Below are 17,969 nucleotides of genomic sequence, written 5' to 3'. Positions count from 1 at the left end.
GGCTAGAACTTGATTATGGTGGAAAGTATCTTGCCCATTTAATATCCCCACTCTCTCGGCCAAGAGGGTTTAAGGACAGTCGGCGTTGGGGATGGTTCCCAAAAGGCCAACTAGCCCCAAGGCTGCAGCACTGGGGCCAGCGCATTTTTGCCTCCAAGTTTGAGAGTCATAGTCCTTAAGCTGTAAATGATTTATAATATCAATAGTAAATCCACTGATAATACAGCTCTCACTTGGCTGTTGGCCCAACTGTAAACTTATGTCAATCTGTGATACAAGCCATGTGTTGGGTAGTAGTAGTAGTAGTAGTAGTAGTAGTAGTAATGATGATGATGATGATGACGGAACAAAGACCGGCGGACACTGACCAGTCGGGTGAAGCGGTCACAGCAGGCCATACGGACACGGGCCGGGGTGGCAGGGGTGTTGAGCGGCACGAAGGGGTTCAAACCTTCGTCAGTGCGAGCAGCTCTCACGGCGTCATGGATGGCGCCCAGCACTGACACAGCCAGCAACAAGGGGGGCTCCCCTATACCCTGCAACAAGGTTCGGTTTGGGTTCTGTTCATGTTTCAGCTTTATTCCATCCTACAGCCTGCAACAAGGTTCGGTTTGGGTTCTGTTCATGTTTCAGCTTTATTCCATCCTACAGCCTGCAACAAGGTTCCGTTTGAGTTCTGTTCATGTTCCAGCTTTATTCCATCCTACAGCCTGCAACAAGGTTCGGTTTGGGTTCTGTTCATGTTCCAGCTTTATTCCATCCTACAGCCTGCAACATGGTTCGGTTTCGGTTCTGTTCATGTTCCAGCTTTATTCCATTCTACACCATGCAACAAGTTTCGGTTTGGGTTCTTTCATATTTCAGCTTTATTCCATCCTACAGCCTGCAACAAGGTTCTCTTCATGTTCCAGCTTTATTCCATCCTACACGCTGCAACAAGGTTCGGGTTGGTTCTCTTCATATTTCAGCTTCATTCTCAAGTCAATTTAACTATCAAGCTACAAGGGATTTCTCTCCAACAACCTGCAACAAGTTTCGGTTTTGGTGTTGTTTTTCATGTTTCAGCTTTATTCTCAAGTCAATTCAGCCATCAAAGCAACAAGAGGAGCTTTCCTACACCCATTAACAAGGTTCATTTTTGCTGGGTTTTCTGTTTGTTTGTTGTTGTTTTCTTTCTTTTTTTTCTTTGTGTGTGTGTGTGTGAGACTGGTGGCATGTCTTGATAACGAGGATATACATACTTGTATTGTGCCTGTCCTCGATCAGAGACCAGGCTCTAAACGCTTTACAAACACAGAGTCATTTGCACAACAAGCTGCCTACCTGGGTAGGGCCAACTGGCGGCTATCACCGGGCGCTCATCATTTGTTTCCAGTGTCATTCAAAGTGTGTGGTGATAATGTCAAAATGCTTAACGTTTTTTCTCTCTCTCTCTCGCGTCGGTTTCGTACAGATGTGAGCGATGTTGTGTCTCTCAGTTTGACGCTGTGTTGTACATTATACATGTATTAAGTATAACAACATTTATATGCGTATATGTTTGTGTGTCTCTTAGAACAACGGCAGATGTGTAAGTCGGCCAAAGTGGCAATGTCTTCACCGTTGGAAGTTTCATTCATTCATTCATTTACATTCTCCCTCTCTCTCTTTGTAAATGTCATATTTGTATTTAGACCACCTTCAGAAGGGGTTGTGGCTTGTACTGAATAAACGATTCCCCTCTCTCTCTCTCTCTCTCTCTTGGGCGCTTGTCATTCGTTTGATGTGTAATTCATTCAGATTTCAGGCACGCACTCATACACACTGACAGACATGTAAGATTTTATGTGTATTACCGTTTCTGTTTGTTTACCCCGCCTTGTAGGCGGCAGTACTTCATTTTTGGGAATGTGCATGCTGGGTATGTTCTTATTTCTATAACCCACTGAACACTGACATGGATTATAGGATTTTAACCTGAGTATGTGATCTTCTGCGTGCTTATACAGAAGATGGAGGTTCAGGCACTTGCAGGTCTGCACATTTTATGTTGACCTGGAAATCTGAAAAAAAAAAATATCCACCCTTAACGCATCAGGTTTGCCGGGAATCGAACTCATGAACCTAGGGCGAGTGTGCCACCTCCCGCCAACCACAAAGCACTGCAGGTCAACCCAGGAGAGAGGTGTGTCAGGTCAACCAGGAGAAAGGTGTGTCAGATCAACCAGGAGAGAGGTGTGTCAGATCAACCAGGAGACAGGTGTGTCAGATCAACCAGGAGACAGGTGTGTCAGATCAACCAGGAGAGAGGTGTGTCAGGTCAACCAGGAGAGAGGTGTGTCAGGTCAACCAGGAGACAGGTGTGTCAGATCAACCAGGAGAGAGGTGTGTCAGATCAACCAGGAGAGAGGTGTGTCAGGTCAACCAGGAGAGAGGTGTGACAGATCAACCAGGAGAGAGGTGTGTCATGTCAACCAGGAGAGAGGGGGGTGTACCTTGGAGGAATACAAGGCCTTGGGGTTGCCGGACTCGGTCAGGAGGCTGACGTTGAAGGACCGGGGGATGTTGCCCACAGAGGGGATCTTGTAACTGCCGGGTCCCCGGGTCAGCAGAGTGCCGTCCCCTTGCACTTTGTACTGCTCCAGCGCCACCAGACCGTAACCCTGGCAACACAACAACGCTCATGTTCAAGTTCAAATCCGCAACTCCTTACTGGAGCATGGAGGATTACAGCATCGCTAAACAAACATGCCCAAATCGTGAACATTAGCAAACAACAATGTCTGGGGAAAAACGTTGTCAAACATAACTCAGCAAGATTTCCCGATCTTATAAACTTAAGGTCATCAACAAAGTGACAGCTTTATGATCAATGGTTTCCCAACAGCAAAGGAAATTCATTTATTCTTTTGTGAATGACAATGACTCTCAAACCAGGAGGCATGATTGCACTGGCTTTAAATTCTGTATGTAGCTTTGGGGGCCAGCTGGCCTTTGGGAATCATCCCAACGCCAATCCGTCTTGGCCGTCTTGCTGTTCCGATGGCGACTCATAGTCGAATACGACTATTATGCATTCTCTTCACACACAAACTCGCGGTGTTGGTATAACGGACAACACAAGCAGCAGTCTTGTCCGCTCTGCAAACGGACGGCGGCGCCTCACCTGCATGAAGGCGCCCTCTATCTGGCCGATGTCTATGGCGGGGTTGAGGGACTTGCCGACGTCCATGACGATGTCTGTGGAGAGCACGTGGTGGTCCCCCGTCAGACAGTCCACCTCCACCACACTGCAGGCAGCGCCGTACGTCATGTAGTTGAAGGCCTGGCCCTGCCCTGTCTCTATGTTGTAGCCCACGTCTGTCGCTCTGCAGACACACACACACACACACACACACACACACACACACACACACACATTCTGTGTGTCTGTGTGTGAGAGAGGATGTGTCTGTGTGTCAATGGATCCCGTCAAGCCAATCTATTAAATCTGTCAGTCACCAGTTCTTTTTTGAAAGAAGTCAACACGAAGTGATAGAATGGCGTTGATGAGAAATTACTAATGTGTTGTTGTTGTTTTTTTTGTTTGTTTTTTACAGAAAAAGTAAAGCTCCTTATGTTCCACATCACACCCACATTGCATACACACTCAGAGAAAAGTTCTTTTTCGATCCAAAGATGATACCGTAAAAATGGAAACATACTTATAGAAACCAGTCGCTGACAGAGGAACCCTGTCGAGGTATGCGGCCACAACCTGAGGAAGAAAAGGTAGGATACAGTCTTTGTTTATGAGAAAGGGAAAATAACACACACACACACACACACACACACACACACACACACACAGTGCTACCTAGTGCGTGTGTACGTACGTACACTGTGAACAGGGAGAGGCAGTGTGAGACGCTGAGACAGACAGAGAAGAGAAACAGAGAGGCAAAGAGAGACACAGAGCGAGCGAGCGAAAGAGAGCGAGACAGAGAGAGAGAGGCTAAAAGACAAAGAGATAGATGCATGACAGACAGAGAGATAGAGACAGAGGCGGGAAGAAAGATAGAGATTTCAGATGATTTATTCATCTAAGACCATAGATCCATATGAACAGGGGGCGATAACAGAGTTTAACATGCGTTTCTACAACTATGTAAACACATTAAACATAACCAGATTCCACAACAATTAGGATACGAGTGCTTCTCTCAGTTTAAGTGCTCGAAATAAATACAAAGGTAGACTGCACATTGTTTCATCATCAGTCGATGACATCAATAAACATGATCCAAACAGACATGGATATGTATGCTATTTCTTCTGGATAAATTCAACTCGAAGATCTGTCAGGGAAATTTCAAAACAAAATGAACTTCATCCTCCCTGGATTCCTTGCACAGAGGACACAACAGCTCTGAATTATTCACGGTTTATAACGATATATGTGCGCATTTATATCAGAAATACCAAATCTGAATCTGGTCTGAGTACATCACAGGTGTCTGTTCACGTTACACAAAAGCTATCTCTTCGCTATATGATTATTAAACACATACATTCTATTCATGCTAAACCTTTCGCTTGATTGAATGTGACAATCCCACTCTTGCCACCTACAGTCTATCAATCTTTCGCGAAACATTTGTACAAACCTATTATCATCACCTACTCCTTGATAATCCCATGCATGCCCAAATCCAACACTTTCGTACATTTCAAACCCAATTTCGTTTGCCTCTTATGTCTAAATCATATATTGTAAGATTTGCATGGCAGAAACACACAAGAGAGAAAGAGATGGACAGAGACAGATAATTGCGGAGGTGAAGGATCAGAACAAGAGACGTGGGAAGAAGAAACACAAATAGCAGACAGAAAGAGGGGAAGGTGGAGGAGAGTATTCCTGGACAGTGTACCCACCAGCTGTTCCCAGCTGTACTGGGGATTCCCATCCTGTATGGGTTTCAGACGTTTCATCAACGTACTGCAGGCGTCCTGCAACGGTGAAAGACTGCCATCGTTTGACACTCCAACTGAAAGGGTAGTTACACTATTCCATACAATTATCAGCATCAGTTTGCATACAGAGCCAATCGAAGTACTGCCGATACTGAGCTCACAGTTCTTCATCACGCTTAAACCCACCTTGAGAAACAACATATATTCCATCGAATTCTGTTTATTGATTTTCCATTTGCGTTCAACACCGTCCAACCTCAAACGGTGTCACTGAAACTTCTCTTCTCAACGCTAATTTCAAGCTCGTTGGGTAGATCACCAGTTTTCTCGTTGACAGAGCTCAGCCTGTCCATTTTCATCTAGCTCTCCCCTCTTTCAAAACAACTTCAACTGGTGCTCCCCAAGGAACAGTCCTGTTACCTATCCTGTTCTTATTAATGATGGCACTGGTACAGAAGCAACACCCATTGTTAGATATTCTGATGATTCTGACCTTAAAATTCTGTATAACTCTGAAACTGTATATGTTGAGATTTTGTGTCCTCATGGTGCTAAGACATGAAAGACTTTACTGTTCAAATAACAAAGGAAATGATTACTGACTTCACGATTGCTTCATCAACGGCACAAATGTTGAAAGATTCAGTACTCTCTGTCTCTCTCGCTCTCTCTCTCATGAACACAAACTGAGCGTGCACCAACCCACCCACCCACCCACCCACACACACACACACACCAGGACGGCCGCCCCAAAAAGGTCAGAGCCCACGCTGGCGGAAGTGGGGGTGGTGTTGGGCACGACGCCGGTAGAGGTGTTATCCACATGGATCTTGGACAGCGGGATGTTCAACACCTGGCTGGCCACCTGTGACAGGTGAGGTGATAATGATAAGTAAGAAAAAGAAGAACAAGAAGAAGAAGAAGAAGAAGAAGAATCATCATCATCATCATCATCATCATCATCCATGTGGATCTTGGACAGCAGGATGTTCAACACCTGACTGGCCACCTGCCACAGGTGAGGTGGTAATCATAGTTGAAAACATTGACACTCTCTTGCCCACTTTGACACATACAGTAAATGAAAGTCTTCTGTCAGGTTCTTTCCCCTCTAGTTATAAAGCCGCAGTTGTAAAACCACTTCTTAAGAAACCGCCTATGGATCAGAATGTCCTACAAAATTATCGAACAGTCTCAAACTTATCTTTTAATTCTAAGGTCATTGAAAAAGTTGTTCTGAGTTAGCTATTTGAATAACTAAACTCAAATTCCATGCTGTCACCCAACCAATTAGCATACAGGCCATCACATAGTACAGAGACTGCACTTCTCAAGGTCACTAATATACTCATGGCACTAGATCAAGGTCATGTTTCCGTTCTTACTCTATTAGATCTCAGAGCAGCGTTTGACACCGTAGACCATACACTTTTGTTGCACATCCTTCATCACTACTATTGGGTTTCTGGATTAGCTCTGTCTTGGGTCAAAAGCTATGTTTCAAGTCACATCCAGACAGTCATTATCAGTAATCACTCATCACAGCCAGCACCTGTTTTGTTCGGAGTTCCACAGGGTTCTGTTTTAGGTCTTATACTTTTCATCATGTACACCAAAACTCCTCATACACTCATCCAAGTCACTTTGTTTCCAATCAATCTTTCGCAGATGACACACAGCTTTATAGAACATGTCAACCTACAGAAATAGGTCAATCAATTCAGACTTTACAGTCATTCATCACAGATGTCAAATCATGGATGACAGATTACAAACTCAAACTAAATGATAATAAAACACTTCTCACTTCTCATTCACTCAAAACGCTCATTTTCTGACGCTTAAGCTTTCATCTATCCTGGTAGGAACCTCAGACTCAGCATCCGCACGGTTGCCCCAAGCACTGTGTTGACAAACTTCAAACCTCCGCAGCACGACTCACACTCAAGGCTAGGAAATGTCAACACATCACCCCCCCCCCCTTTCCTCCCCCTACTCGCTTCCCTTCACTGGCTCCCCATTCAAGCACAAATACAATACAAACTCTCATTCCTTTGTCACAGTTTCTTCACTGATTCTTGTCCCGTCTATCTTTCAGATCTACTTTCTGTCTATTCACCACCCAGACAAATGACATGCGCACACTGTCTATTCTAAGAATTCGCACAAAAACTCATGGTGAACGTTCCTTTTCTTTTGTTGCACCAAAACTATGGAATTCACTGCCCTCACACATTCGTCTCACCCCAACACCTGCATTCAAGAGAGCACTCAAAACACATCTTTTCAATGTGTATCTTTCTAAGTAGAGCTTTTTCATCTGTATATGCTTGCTGTGATTTGATCGCTGGACGTGCATTTGTGATGATTTTTAGTGTGGTTCTGTGAGGCCCGGTTCCTTGGTGCATGTTTTGACTAGGGTAAATGTGGTATGTTCTATCTTGCTTTGATTTGGGGCCTATGTGATGTGAGACTGTGATACTGCCTGTCATGATTTTACATTGTCTCTGTATATATGCTTGTGTGTGTGTGTGTGTGTGTGTGTGTGTGTGTGTGTGTGTGTGTGTGTGTGTGTGTGTGTGAAAGACTTAGTTATAAGCTTGTAAATTTGAGCCAGCATGATGTGAGTCTGAAATATGTATTTTAGCAAATGTGATGTAAGACTGTCTATTTATTTTATTTTGTTTTATTTTATTTTATTCTATGCTGGGGGGGGGGGGGGGGGGGGTGGGGGGGGCAGAGACAGCGACCGAGAAAGAGGGACATTCAGAGAGAGGAACAGAAGACACAGACAGAGGGACAGAGGCAGACAGAGGGACAGGGATGGGGAGGGAGAGAGAGAGAGAGAGAGAGAGAGGAGAGAGAGAAGCGCAAAGAGAAGGGGTGACAGAGATAGAGGGAGGGAAAGGAGGCCAAATACATCGACAGAAACGGACATAGACTGAGAGAGGGAGGGAGAGAGAGGGGGGCAGAGACAGAGAGAGAGACAGGGGCAGACAGACCAACAGACAGAGGGCGGCAGACAGACAGACACACCTAACAGACCTGCATGACCTTGGTGTGCAGACCCTGCCCCATCTCCACCCCTCCGTGAGAAATGAGAACTGTGCCGTCCGTGTAGATGTTGACCAGTGCTGCCCCCTGTCACACACACACACACACACACACACACACACACACACACACAGAAATGAGAACTGTGCCGTCCGTGTAGATGTTGACCAGTGCTGCCCCCTGTCACACACACACACACACACACACACACACACACACACACACACACACAGAAATGAGAACTGTGCCGTCCGTGTAGATGTTGACCAGTGCTGCCCCCTGTCACACACACACACACACACACACACACACACACACACACACACAGAAATGAGAACTGTGCCGTCCGTGTAGATGTTGACCAGTGCTGCCCCCTGTCACACACACACACACACACACACACACACACACACACACAGAGAAATGAGAACTGTGCCGTCCGTGTAGATGTTGACCAGTGCTGCCCCCTGTCACACACACACACACACACACACACACACACACACACACACACAAGACGAATGACAGAGACAGGGTGAGAAGGAGAGAGAAAAGAGTACAGACAGGCAGACAGACATATTTCACTCCAATAATGGTAGAACAAGAAAACCCTCCCACAGTTCCTATTTGTGAGTGAGTGCCCCTGACTGAAGCCTGACTGAATGGCACGGGGAAACGAATGACGAGCGTTTAAACGCATCTCTCAGTCGGCTCTGTCCAGGTAAGCAGCCCTACATGCTAATGACTCGGTGTTTGCAGAGGGCTAAGCACTCGGTTTTGAGCGAAGATAGACACTACATAAAGAAGCTTAGAGGTGAATTACGAAGGGGACAGAAGGAAATCAAATCAAAAGTAGAGCAACAGTTTCAGACAGGAAAAATGGCAGATGCATGGGATGGGTTAAAAATTATCACTGGAGAAACGAAAAGGAAAACAGTAGCTTGTGAAGTGAAAAAGGATGAACAGCTTGATTTTTCAAAGAAACTGAATGATTTCTACTGTCGCTTTGAAAGGAATGATCTGGGAAGGGAACTGGATAGCGTTATCTCACAGTTGCAGGAAAAGATCAAAGATAGGAACACAGGTGAGGACTTTGAGATCGATGCAAAAGTTGTTGAATCTTTATTTTTAAAACTGAATGTCACGAAGGCAATTGGCCCCGACAATATCTGCGGAAAATTACTGAAAACATGTGCTTCCCAGTTGTGTGACGTGTTCTGTAAAATTTTCAACTGGTCTCTGAAGGACTGCTCTGTCCCCAGCATCTGGAAAAAATCTACTATCTGTCCTATCCCCAAGAAAAAGAACCCAGCCGCACTAAATGATTACCATCCTGTTGCCCTGACTCCAGTAGTGATGAAATGCTTTGAAAAAAATATTCTCCGCCATCTTCTTTCTTTCACTGAACAGCAGCTTGACTCTCTTCAGTTTGCTTATAAGCACACAGAAGTACTGACGATGCTATCCTAACTCTCCTTCATAATGCTTTCTTTCATTTGAATAACACGGGATCTTTTGTTCGTATCCTTTTTGTTGACTTCTCTTCTGCTTTTAACACAATACAACCTCATTCCCTTGCCCTCAAACTGCTAGGCATGGATGTTGATCCGAAGCTTACTCTTTGGATAGTAAGTTTTCTTCTCAATAGAACTCAGTCCGTCCGCTTTCATTCTGCCCACTCTTCTCTAAAATCTACTTCTACTGGTGCACCCCAAGGTACAGTGCTGTCCCCTGTTCTTTTTACACTGTACACAAATGACTGCAGAGGCACGGAGGAAACTCCTGTCATAAAATATTCTGATGATTCAGCAATTGAAGATCTGTCCAACTATGATGCTATTTATTTCAGTGAAATTAAAAAGTTCTGTTCTTGGTGTGAGAAAAACTATCTGGATCTCAACGTATTGAAAACAAAAGAAATGTTAATAGATTTTCGGAAAGACCCCTTGCCTGTAGCTAACCTTGTTATTGATGGTCAAACAGTGGAGAGGGTCAATGAATATAGATATTTAGGGACCATCTTAGGCAATAAGCTGACTTTTGACAGAAATGTTGATTCCATTCGTAAGAAATGTCAATCTAGAATTTTTGGTTTACAGAAGCTTAGAAATGTTGGTATAAATTCAAATATTCTTCAAAGTTATTATCGATGTTGTATCGAGTCCGTGCTCACAGTTTCATTTATGTGCTGGTATGGAAGTTTGGGAGTGAGGAGTAAGCGTGTTTTGAACGATGTCATGAGTGTATGCAGTAAAATTGTGGGAGTGAAACAAGCTAGTATGCAAGAGCTGTATGAAAGTCGAGTGGTTAAAAAAAAAAGCAGGCAGATAGCAACTGACGACACCCATATCTTAGCAAAGTATTATGAGCTATTGCCATCAGGACGACGCTACAGAACTTTTAAGTTGAAATCCAGAGCTCTGAAGACTTTTATTCCACGTTCAATCCACCTTTTAAATTCTTGAGAACTGTGTGTGTGTGTGTGTGTGTGTGTGTGAGTGCGCGCGCGCACACACTCTCATGTGAGACGTGTGAAAGTCCGTGCATGATAGGTTGTACCTTGTTCCAGTTGTGGTGTGTGTGTGTGTGTGTGTGTGTGTGTGTGTGTGTGTGTGTGTACTGAGCTTAAAAACGTGACAATTGGTTATAATGAATGTGCAATATGTAGGAGGAATAATGTGCAATATGCAGGAGGAATGTACAATGGAATATGTCTAATGCTAGCGTCCATATTCTAAATATATTTCTGTTAATAATTACGATGTAATAATTAATTGCAATGTTTTTAAAAGCGAATAATTATGTGAAATGCTTTTATTTGAGAACATATGTTTATTGCTCTTGTTTAATCAAGTAATCCGCGTGTGTGGGGTGGGTGGGTGCGGGGGTGTGCTGATTATCTGGTTGCGGTTTTCCGCAATTTATCTTTAATGTTATCTTATCTGTCTATCATAATCAATGTGCAGTATAGTAGGCTATGTTTATAATTATATTCAAATAATGTTTTTTAATTCTGTCCTTTTTACATTAAGAATACTAGTTATTACCTGCAGTGTGTGGATGTATGTATGAAACGGTGTATGTGATTTTTTTTTTTTTTTTTTTTTTTTTTTTTTTTTTTTTTTTACATTTGTATCTTCGTAATATTCGTAAAAGCTGTTGTTGACTTTTACAGTTATGGTCCCCATGTTGTTTACTTGTGTATGTTGTGATAATGCACCTGACCAAATTTCTCCAGTTGGAGGTAATGAAGTTATTCTTATCTTATCTTATATCAACAACAACAACAGCAGCAATGATAATAATGATAATTATGATACTCTTTCTTCTCCTCCTCTTCTTACTAATACTACTACTGCTACTACTACTACTACTACTGCTACGACCACTAATCATCATCAGCAGCAGCATCATATTCTGTTCTGAACTAGACACCTGGTTCAGAAAATCCTCGCTGTAGCTCATGCCGTATTTGGCAGCTGTGACAGCAACACCTCTCTTGTGCCACCGGTTTTCACTGCAACACACACACACACAAACACACACGCACAATCAAACAAACGTATACTCATGCACACACACGCGCGCCGCATGCGCGGCGCGCGCGCACGCACACACACACACACAATTATGCTCCGCACAGACATAGACACAAATATGAAAATAACATAACTATACACACGAGAGGAGAAAGAGAGGCCCACACATGCCCGTACACACATGCATGAACACACACACACACACACAAACACACACACACATACACACGCACGTACTCACGCACGCACGCACACATACACATTCACCACTCACATACACACGTAAGGTTACACAGGAGAGGGGGACACACACACACACACACACACACTGCAATGTGTAAATGTCTGTATATATATATATATATATATATATATATATATATATATATATATATATCCCCCCCCCCCCTCCAGACCTGTTGAATTGATCCACTTCCTTCCGTCGCTGAGTGAACTTTCCCTGAGCCATGACGTCATCCCAGCAGCGCCGTAAAGTGCACTGCGTCAGAGGCAGTCCGGATGGGATGACGTCACCATCCGCGTAAAGGTTGACGTCACGAAGCTGCGTGCAAAGCAACACAAAAGCAAACAACAAACGTGTCCATGAGAGACTCAAAAAGCTGTGTCCTTTTGTTACACAACATCGCTCCTTTCTTTACGAATGCGCCATCATGTCGTTGTCATCGTATAGCTGCATTTCGCGTCATGTGTGTGTGTGTGTGTGTGTGTGTGTGTGAGCGAGTGTGTGTGCGCATGTCTGCGTGCGTGCGTGCATGTGTGTGTGTGTGTGTGTGTGTTGTTGTTGTTGTTGTTGTTGTTGCTGTTGTTGTTGATTCTTCTTCCTCTTCTCCTTCTTCAATTTTACGTCTTTTCACGTGTGCAAAGTTGTATTCGAAAACACATACACACACGCGTGTGCTAGTGGTGTGTGTCTGGCACGTGCATTTAGATTGTTTTTTCAGGGCTGAACTGACCTCTTCTGGAGCCATGCCCATCTGCCGAGCAGCCTGCAGCAGGGCCGTCTCCGTGACAATGACAGCCTGTGGTGCCCCGAATCCCCTGAAGGCGGTGCAGGAGGGGATGTTGGTGCGGCACAGGTAGGCCCGGGCCCTCAGGTTGGGGATGTGGTAACACGACTCCGCTTCCAGCACTGCCTTCTCCGCCACCTGCCAAGTGTAGTGTATGGTATTGTGTTACTCATTTTTGTCACAACAGTTTTCTCTGTGTGAAATTCTGCTGCTCTCCTTATGGAGAGCGCGTCGCTACACTGAAAGCACCACCTTTTTTATCTTTCTTTTTTTTTGTAGTTTTTCCTGCCTGCAGTTTTATTTGTTTTCCTATCGAAATGGATTTTTCTACAGAATTTTGCTAGGGACAACCCTTTTGTTGCTGTGGGTTCTTTTATGTGCGCTAAGTGCATGCTGCACATGGAACCTCGATTTATCGCTTCATCCAAATGAATTGCGTCCACACCACCACTCAAGGTCTACTTTGGGGCGAGTGGGGGGAGCGGGGAGGAGAGAAAATACTGGTGACTCCGGGAATCGAACCACTGCGCTCAGATTATCTCGCTTGCTGGGTGGATGCGTTACCTCCAGGCCATCACTCCACTGTGCTACTACGGTGGTGGTGGTGCTGCTGCTGTTTCTTTATTTCTGCTGCCGAGACAGCTTTGATACTGCTGCAGATGTTGGTGTTGCTGCTGCAGGGCACTCATTTTACTCGCCTTCTACTTCAGGTACTGCCTTCTCTGCCACCTGCCACGTGTACTGCATTGTGCTGAACCCTCTGAAAACGGAGTGTGGCTACCTACATGTCTGGGTTAAAAATTATATCAAAATGTAAAAATGATGAGCTACATCAATGGAAAATGATGAGTTATATCAATGGAAAATAGTGAGTTACAGCCACGTAAAATGATGAGTTATAGTCATGAAAAATGATGAATCACATCCATGGAAAATGATGAGTTTTCAACACGGGAAAATGATGAGTTACAAACTCGGGAAAATGATGAGTTACAGCCATTGAAAATGAAAGTTACAGCCACGGGAAAATGAAAGCTACGGTCATGGAAAGATAACTTTAAAGCCATGGGGACATGAAAGTTACGGTCATGGAACGATTGAAAAAAGACTTACAAGTTACATACCAAAGAAAATAGAGGAAAACCCATGGGAAAATTAAAGATACGGTCTTGGAAAATAAAGTAACAGCCATGGGAAAATGAAAGTTAACCATGGAACTTTTTTTAAACCTACAGCCAACAAAAAACGTAACGTCACAGCCATGGGAAAATGATGAGTTGCAGTCATGAGTCAACTGTTTTTCTAAAACTTACAGCCAAAAAAAAACAAAGTTACAGCCAAACCAGGCGCCATGGCGCTGTGGCAATGCGCCCGATCAGGAAGCGAATGTCTTCGGGTTCCAGTCCCAGATACGAACCTGTATTTTTCTTCCTGTGACCCTCCACAAGACCTTGAGTGGCGCTCTGGGTGCTAGTCTTTCGGGTGTGACGACAAAGTGTTGTCCCTCAGCACACTTTCATAGTACAGCAGATTAGGTGACTAACTAGCAAACTCTGTCTCTCTCTCTGTATATGTAAATATACATAAATACATACACGCATGCACACACACACACACACACACATATATATATATATATATATATATATGTGTGTGTGTGTGTGTGTGTGTGTGTGTGTGTGTGAGAGAGAGAGAGAGAGAGAGAGAGAGAGAGAACACAACACAAAACAACACTTGTGACCAAGACCAATGTCTCAGTTGGAAAAACAAAAAGTTGAACATAAATGAATAAAGGAATACTTGATTCTGTAGAAAAACAACAACAAATAAATGAATAAATAAATAAATGAATGAATGAATAAACAAAATAAGGGAAATAAAATAAAATAAAATAGAATGAAATGAAAACGCCTGGACTGACTGACCGAGGGAGACAGGTCCAGAGAAGAACCTGCGTTCATGTAGTACTGCACGTCATAGGCCACGATCTTTCCTCTTCCGTCCAGCCCCATCTGCACACACACACACACACACACACACACACACACACACACATATATATATATATATATATATATATATATATATATATATATATATATACACGTGATCATCATTGTCTCAAATTTAACACCACTGTAAACATACCTTGTAAACTCCTTTGGGGCTTATCTGGTAACACCTGCATACCCACCTACACCTTCCATTTTGGATTAAAAATTGTGTATGTGTGGTAAAATACCAAGTCCCTGCCCCAGTGTGTGTGTGTGTGTGTGTGTGTGTGTGTTAGACAGACAGACGGACGGACGGACGGGGAGAAAAAGAATACGGAGGAACTCGTCAAGTATGGGAGAGATTCTCAGATCTACATATATTAACCTGTATTTTCCCTGGATATGATGTCTCGTAGAGAGAGAGAGAAATACAGATAGAGACAGAGACAGACAGAAAAATCTCAGGTAAGGATGTCTGGTAGAAAAAGAAATACAGAGACAGACACACAGACACAAACACAAATCCCAGGGAAGGATGTCTGGTAGAAAAAGAAATACAGACAGACACAGAGACAGACAGGCAGACAGACAGACAGACAGACAGACAGACAGACACACACACACACAGAGAAAGAGCCAGGCACACAGAAAAATCCCAGGAAAGGATGTCCAGTAGACAAAGAAATATAGAAACAAACAGACACACAGACAGACACACGGAAAATCCCAGGAAATGAGTATTCTACTCCCATTTATCCATGTCAAACTGATGCAAACCAGGCCTATCTATTTGCTTCTCTTGGCCAAAATTTCGCGTTGACTCAGTGATAAGACATCTCGCTGACAGTCCGCCGTCTGCTAGCCAATCAAACGCCATTTCCGGCCCGAGCTAATAACTAACAATGGCCACCGTTTCTGAGATTGCTACATAATCGTCTTGCTCTGTCTTTGCTAACTTTTCCTGCATCAGAAATGTTATTTCCTTGCATGTTTATTGTTTGATGCAGCTTTCTGGGACGTTTTCGTCTCAAAATTCATGTCATTTACATCGTTTGCGTCAGTTCGTGATGTCTAATTCGATGTTATGCTTTACGAAATCCGTCTCACTCAACTGTGTTCCTGTCCTGTCCTGACGGCCTCGCCGCAATACTTGGAATGACTTGTCCCGATCTCTTCGCGTCGTACACCACCTTTTGATTGGCAGTCCAGTGCTGTTTCGTTGAGAAAGAAATACAGAAACAGACAGACAGCTACAGACAGACAGACAGGTGCACCAGGCCAGTACAGGGGAGTTTCACATCCACAGACCTTGTATTTTCCCAGGTAAGGATGTCTGGTTCCTGTCATCATCATGTCTTCCTGACGTTCCAGCACACAGCGTACTGGGCGCTGGTGTCTGTACACACAAAGAGAGAGAGACAGAGAGAGAGAGAGAGAGAGAGAGAGATGCACATACAGCGCACACATACACACACACACACACACACACACACATATATATATATATATATATATATATATATATATATATATATATATATATATATATATATATATATATATTCAAACACATGGTGGTGTGTCCATCGAGATCGATGATGACCATCGTTGTCATCCAGATGGGGGATGGGGGATGGGGGGAGGGTGGTGGTGGGGTGGGGGGAAGGATGCTCATGAATCTATCTGTGAGTGCGCAGATGGCTGAATAGTCCAATCTGCGCACGAAATGTTCGCTGACAGTTGGGGCAGACAAAGACAGGCATATCATTGTCAGGGAGCTTGTTTGCCCGTGACTTTCTGGCCTGCCTCTTCTCAACAGCTGCAGCAGTCCTGTTGGCCTCGCACAACCTGGCGCCTTTGTGCACAGCAGCGCGCCATTTGTCACGGTCCACTGCAGATTCCTCCCAGGAGTCAGTGTTGATATCAAACGCTTTCAGAGAGACTTTCAGAGTATCTCTGAAGCGCTTCTTCTGACCTCCGTGTGATCTCTTCCCTTGTTGCAGCTTGCCATAGAAGAGCCTTTTGGGCAGCCGATGGTCTGGCATGCGCGCCACGTGTCCAGCCCAGCGAAGCTGGGACTGCATCAGGATGGTGAAGATGCTGGGAAGGGTGGCTTTTGCGAGCACCTCTGTGTCAGGGGTCTTGTCTTGCCACTTGATGTTCAGTAGCTTCCTGAGGCATGTTGTGTGGAAGTGGTTCAGCTTCTTGGCATGTCGTTGGTACACTGTCCAAGTTTCGCAGGCGTACAGTAGTGTGGGGAGAACTACTGCTCTGTAGACCTTTAGCTTGGTCTCAAGACTAACGCCTCTTCTGTTCCAGACATTTGCATTGAGTCTACCAAAAGCTGCGCTTGCTCTTGCAATCCTGACGTTCACTTCATCGTCGATTGTCACATTTCGTGACAGTGTGCTGCCAAGGTATGTGAACCGCTCCACCGCACTGAGTCTCTGACCGTTGACTGTGGTGTTGGGCTCAACGTAGGGTTTCGCTGGGGCTGGCTGATGGAGAACTTCAGTTTTCCTCGTGCTGATGGTAAGGCCGAAGTTCCTGCTGGCAGTGGCAAACTTGTCGACGCTGAGTTGCATGTCAGCTTCAGATCCAGCGTTGAGGGCACAATCATCAGCAAACAAAAAGTCTCTGATGATGTCTGTCATGACCTTCGTTTTTGCTTGAAGCCTTCTGAGGTTAAACAGCTTGCCATCTGTTCGGTACTTTAGGCCGATTCCAACATCGCCATCTCTGAAGGCATCAGTAAGCATTGCAGAGAACATGAGGCTGAACAGCGTTGGAGCCAGGACGCAGCCTTGCTTGACACCATTTGTGACAGCAAAAGGAGCAGATGTTTCACCATTGTCCTGGACTCGAGCCTGCATGCCTTCATGGAATTGGCTGACCAAGGAAATAAATTTCCGAGGGCATCCGTACTTGGCCATGATCTTCCACAGTCCCTCTCTACTCACGGTGTCGAAGGCCTTAGTGAGGTCGACATAGGTGGAGAACAGATCAGCATTTTGCTCCTGACATTTCTCTTGCAGCTGCCTTGCAGCAAACACCATGTCAGTGGTTCCGCGCTCTTTCCGGAATCCACATTGGCTCTCAGGCAAATGACCTTGGTCAAGGTGTGCTGTGAGGCGGTTAAGTAGGATCCTGGCAAGTATCTTGCCTGCGATGGAGAGCAAGGAAATGCCCCGATGGTTATCACAGGCTTGCCGGTTCCCCTTTCGCTTGTACAAGTGAATGATAGATGCATCTTTGAAATCCTGGGGGATCGTCTCTTCTTTCCACATGAGTGAGTACAGCTGATGGAGCTTCTCAGTCAGCACAGTGCCTCCATCCTTGTAGACCTCTGCTGGTATGGAGTCTGAGCCAGGTGCTTTGCCACTGGATAGCAGACGGATTGCTTTCTGGGTCTCAGGAAGTGT

The 17,969-nt window shown here is 44.6% G+C and overlaps 1 protein-coding gene across 1 annotated transcript in view; it reads right to left on the bottom strand.

The window, feature by feature from the left end:
- The window catches only part of LOC143281133 (xanthine dehydrogenase/oxidase-like), a 56,460-nt gene that overhangs the window by 5,816 nt on the left and 32,675 nt on the right, over positions 1-17,969 (bottom strand). The window contains exons 23-34 of the mRNA XM_076586125.1: positions 15,856-15,943; positions 14,479-14,565; positions 12,500-12,691; positions 11,942-12,087; positions 11,422-11,503; positions 7,978-8,073; positions 5,669-5,797; positions 4,894-4,968; positions 3,684-3,736; positions 3,146-3,347; positions 2,475-2,642; positions 369-536 (exon numbers count right to left, since the gene is read on the bottom strand). Coding sequence (XP_076442240.1) covers positions 369-536; positions 2,475-2,642; positions 3,146-3,347; positions 3,684-3,736; positions 4,894-4,968; positions 5,669-5,797; positions 7,978-8,073; positions 11,422-11,503; positions 11,942-12,087; positions 12,500-12,691; positions 14,479-14,565; positions 15,856-15,943 — 1,486 coding nt within the window. The remainder of the gene's footprint in view (positions 1-368; positions 537-2,474; positions 2,643-3,145; positions 3,348-3,683; positions 3,737-4,893; positions 4,969-5,668; positions 5,798-7,977; positions 8,074-11,421; positions 11,504-11,941; positions 12,088-12,499; positions 12,692-14,478; positions 14,566-15,855; positions 15,944-17,969) is intronic.

The sequence above is a fragment of the Babylonia areolata genome, chromosome 4, assembly GCF_041734735.1.
Source record: "Babylonia areolata isolate BAREFJ2019XMU chromosome 4, ASM4173473v1, whole genome shotgun sequence".
Taxonomy (NCBI): Eukaryota; Metazoa; Mollusca; class Gastropoda; order Neogastropoda; family Buccinidae; genus Babylonia; species Babylonia areolata.
The sequence above is the reverse complement of the archived record's forward strand: the minus strand, read 5'-3'. Positions and strand labels throughout refer to the sequence as shown.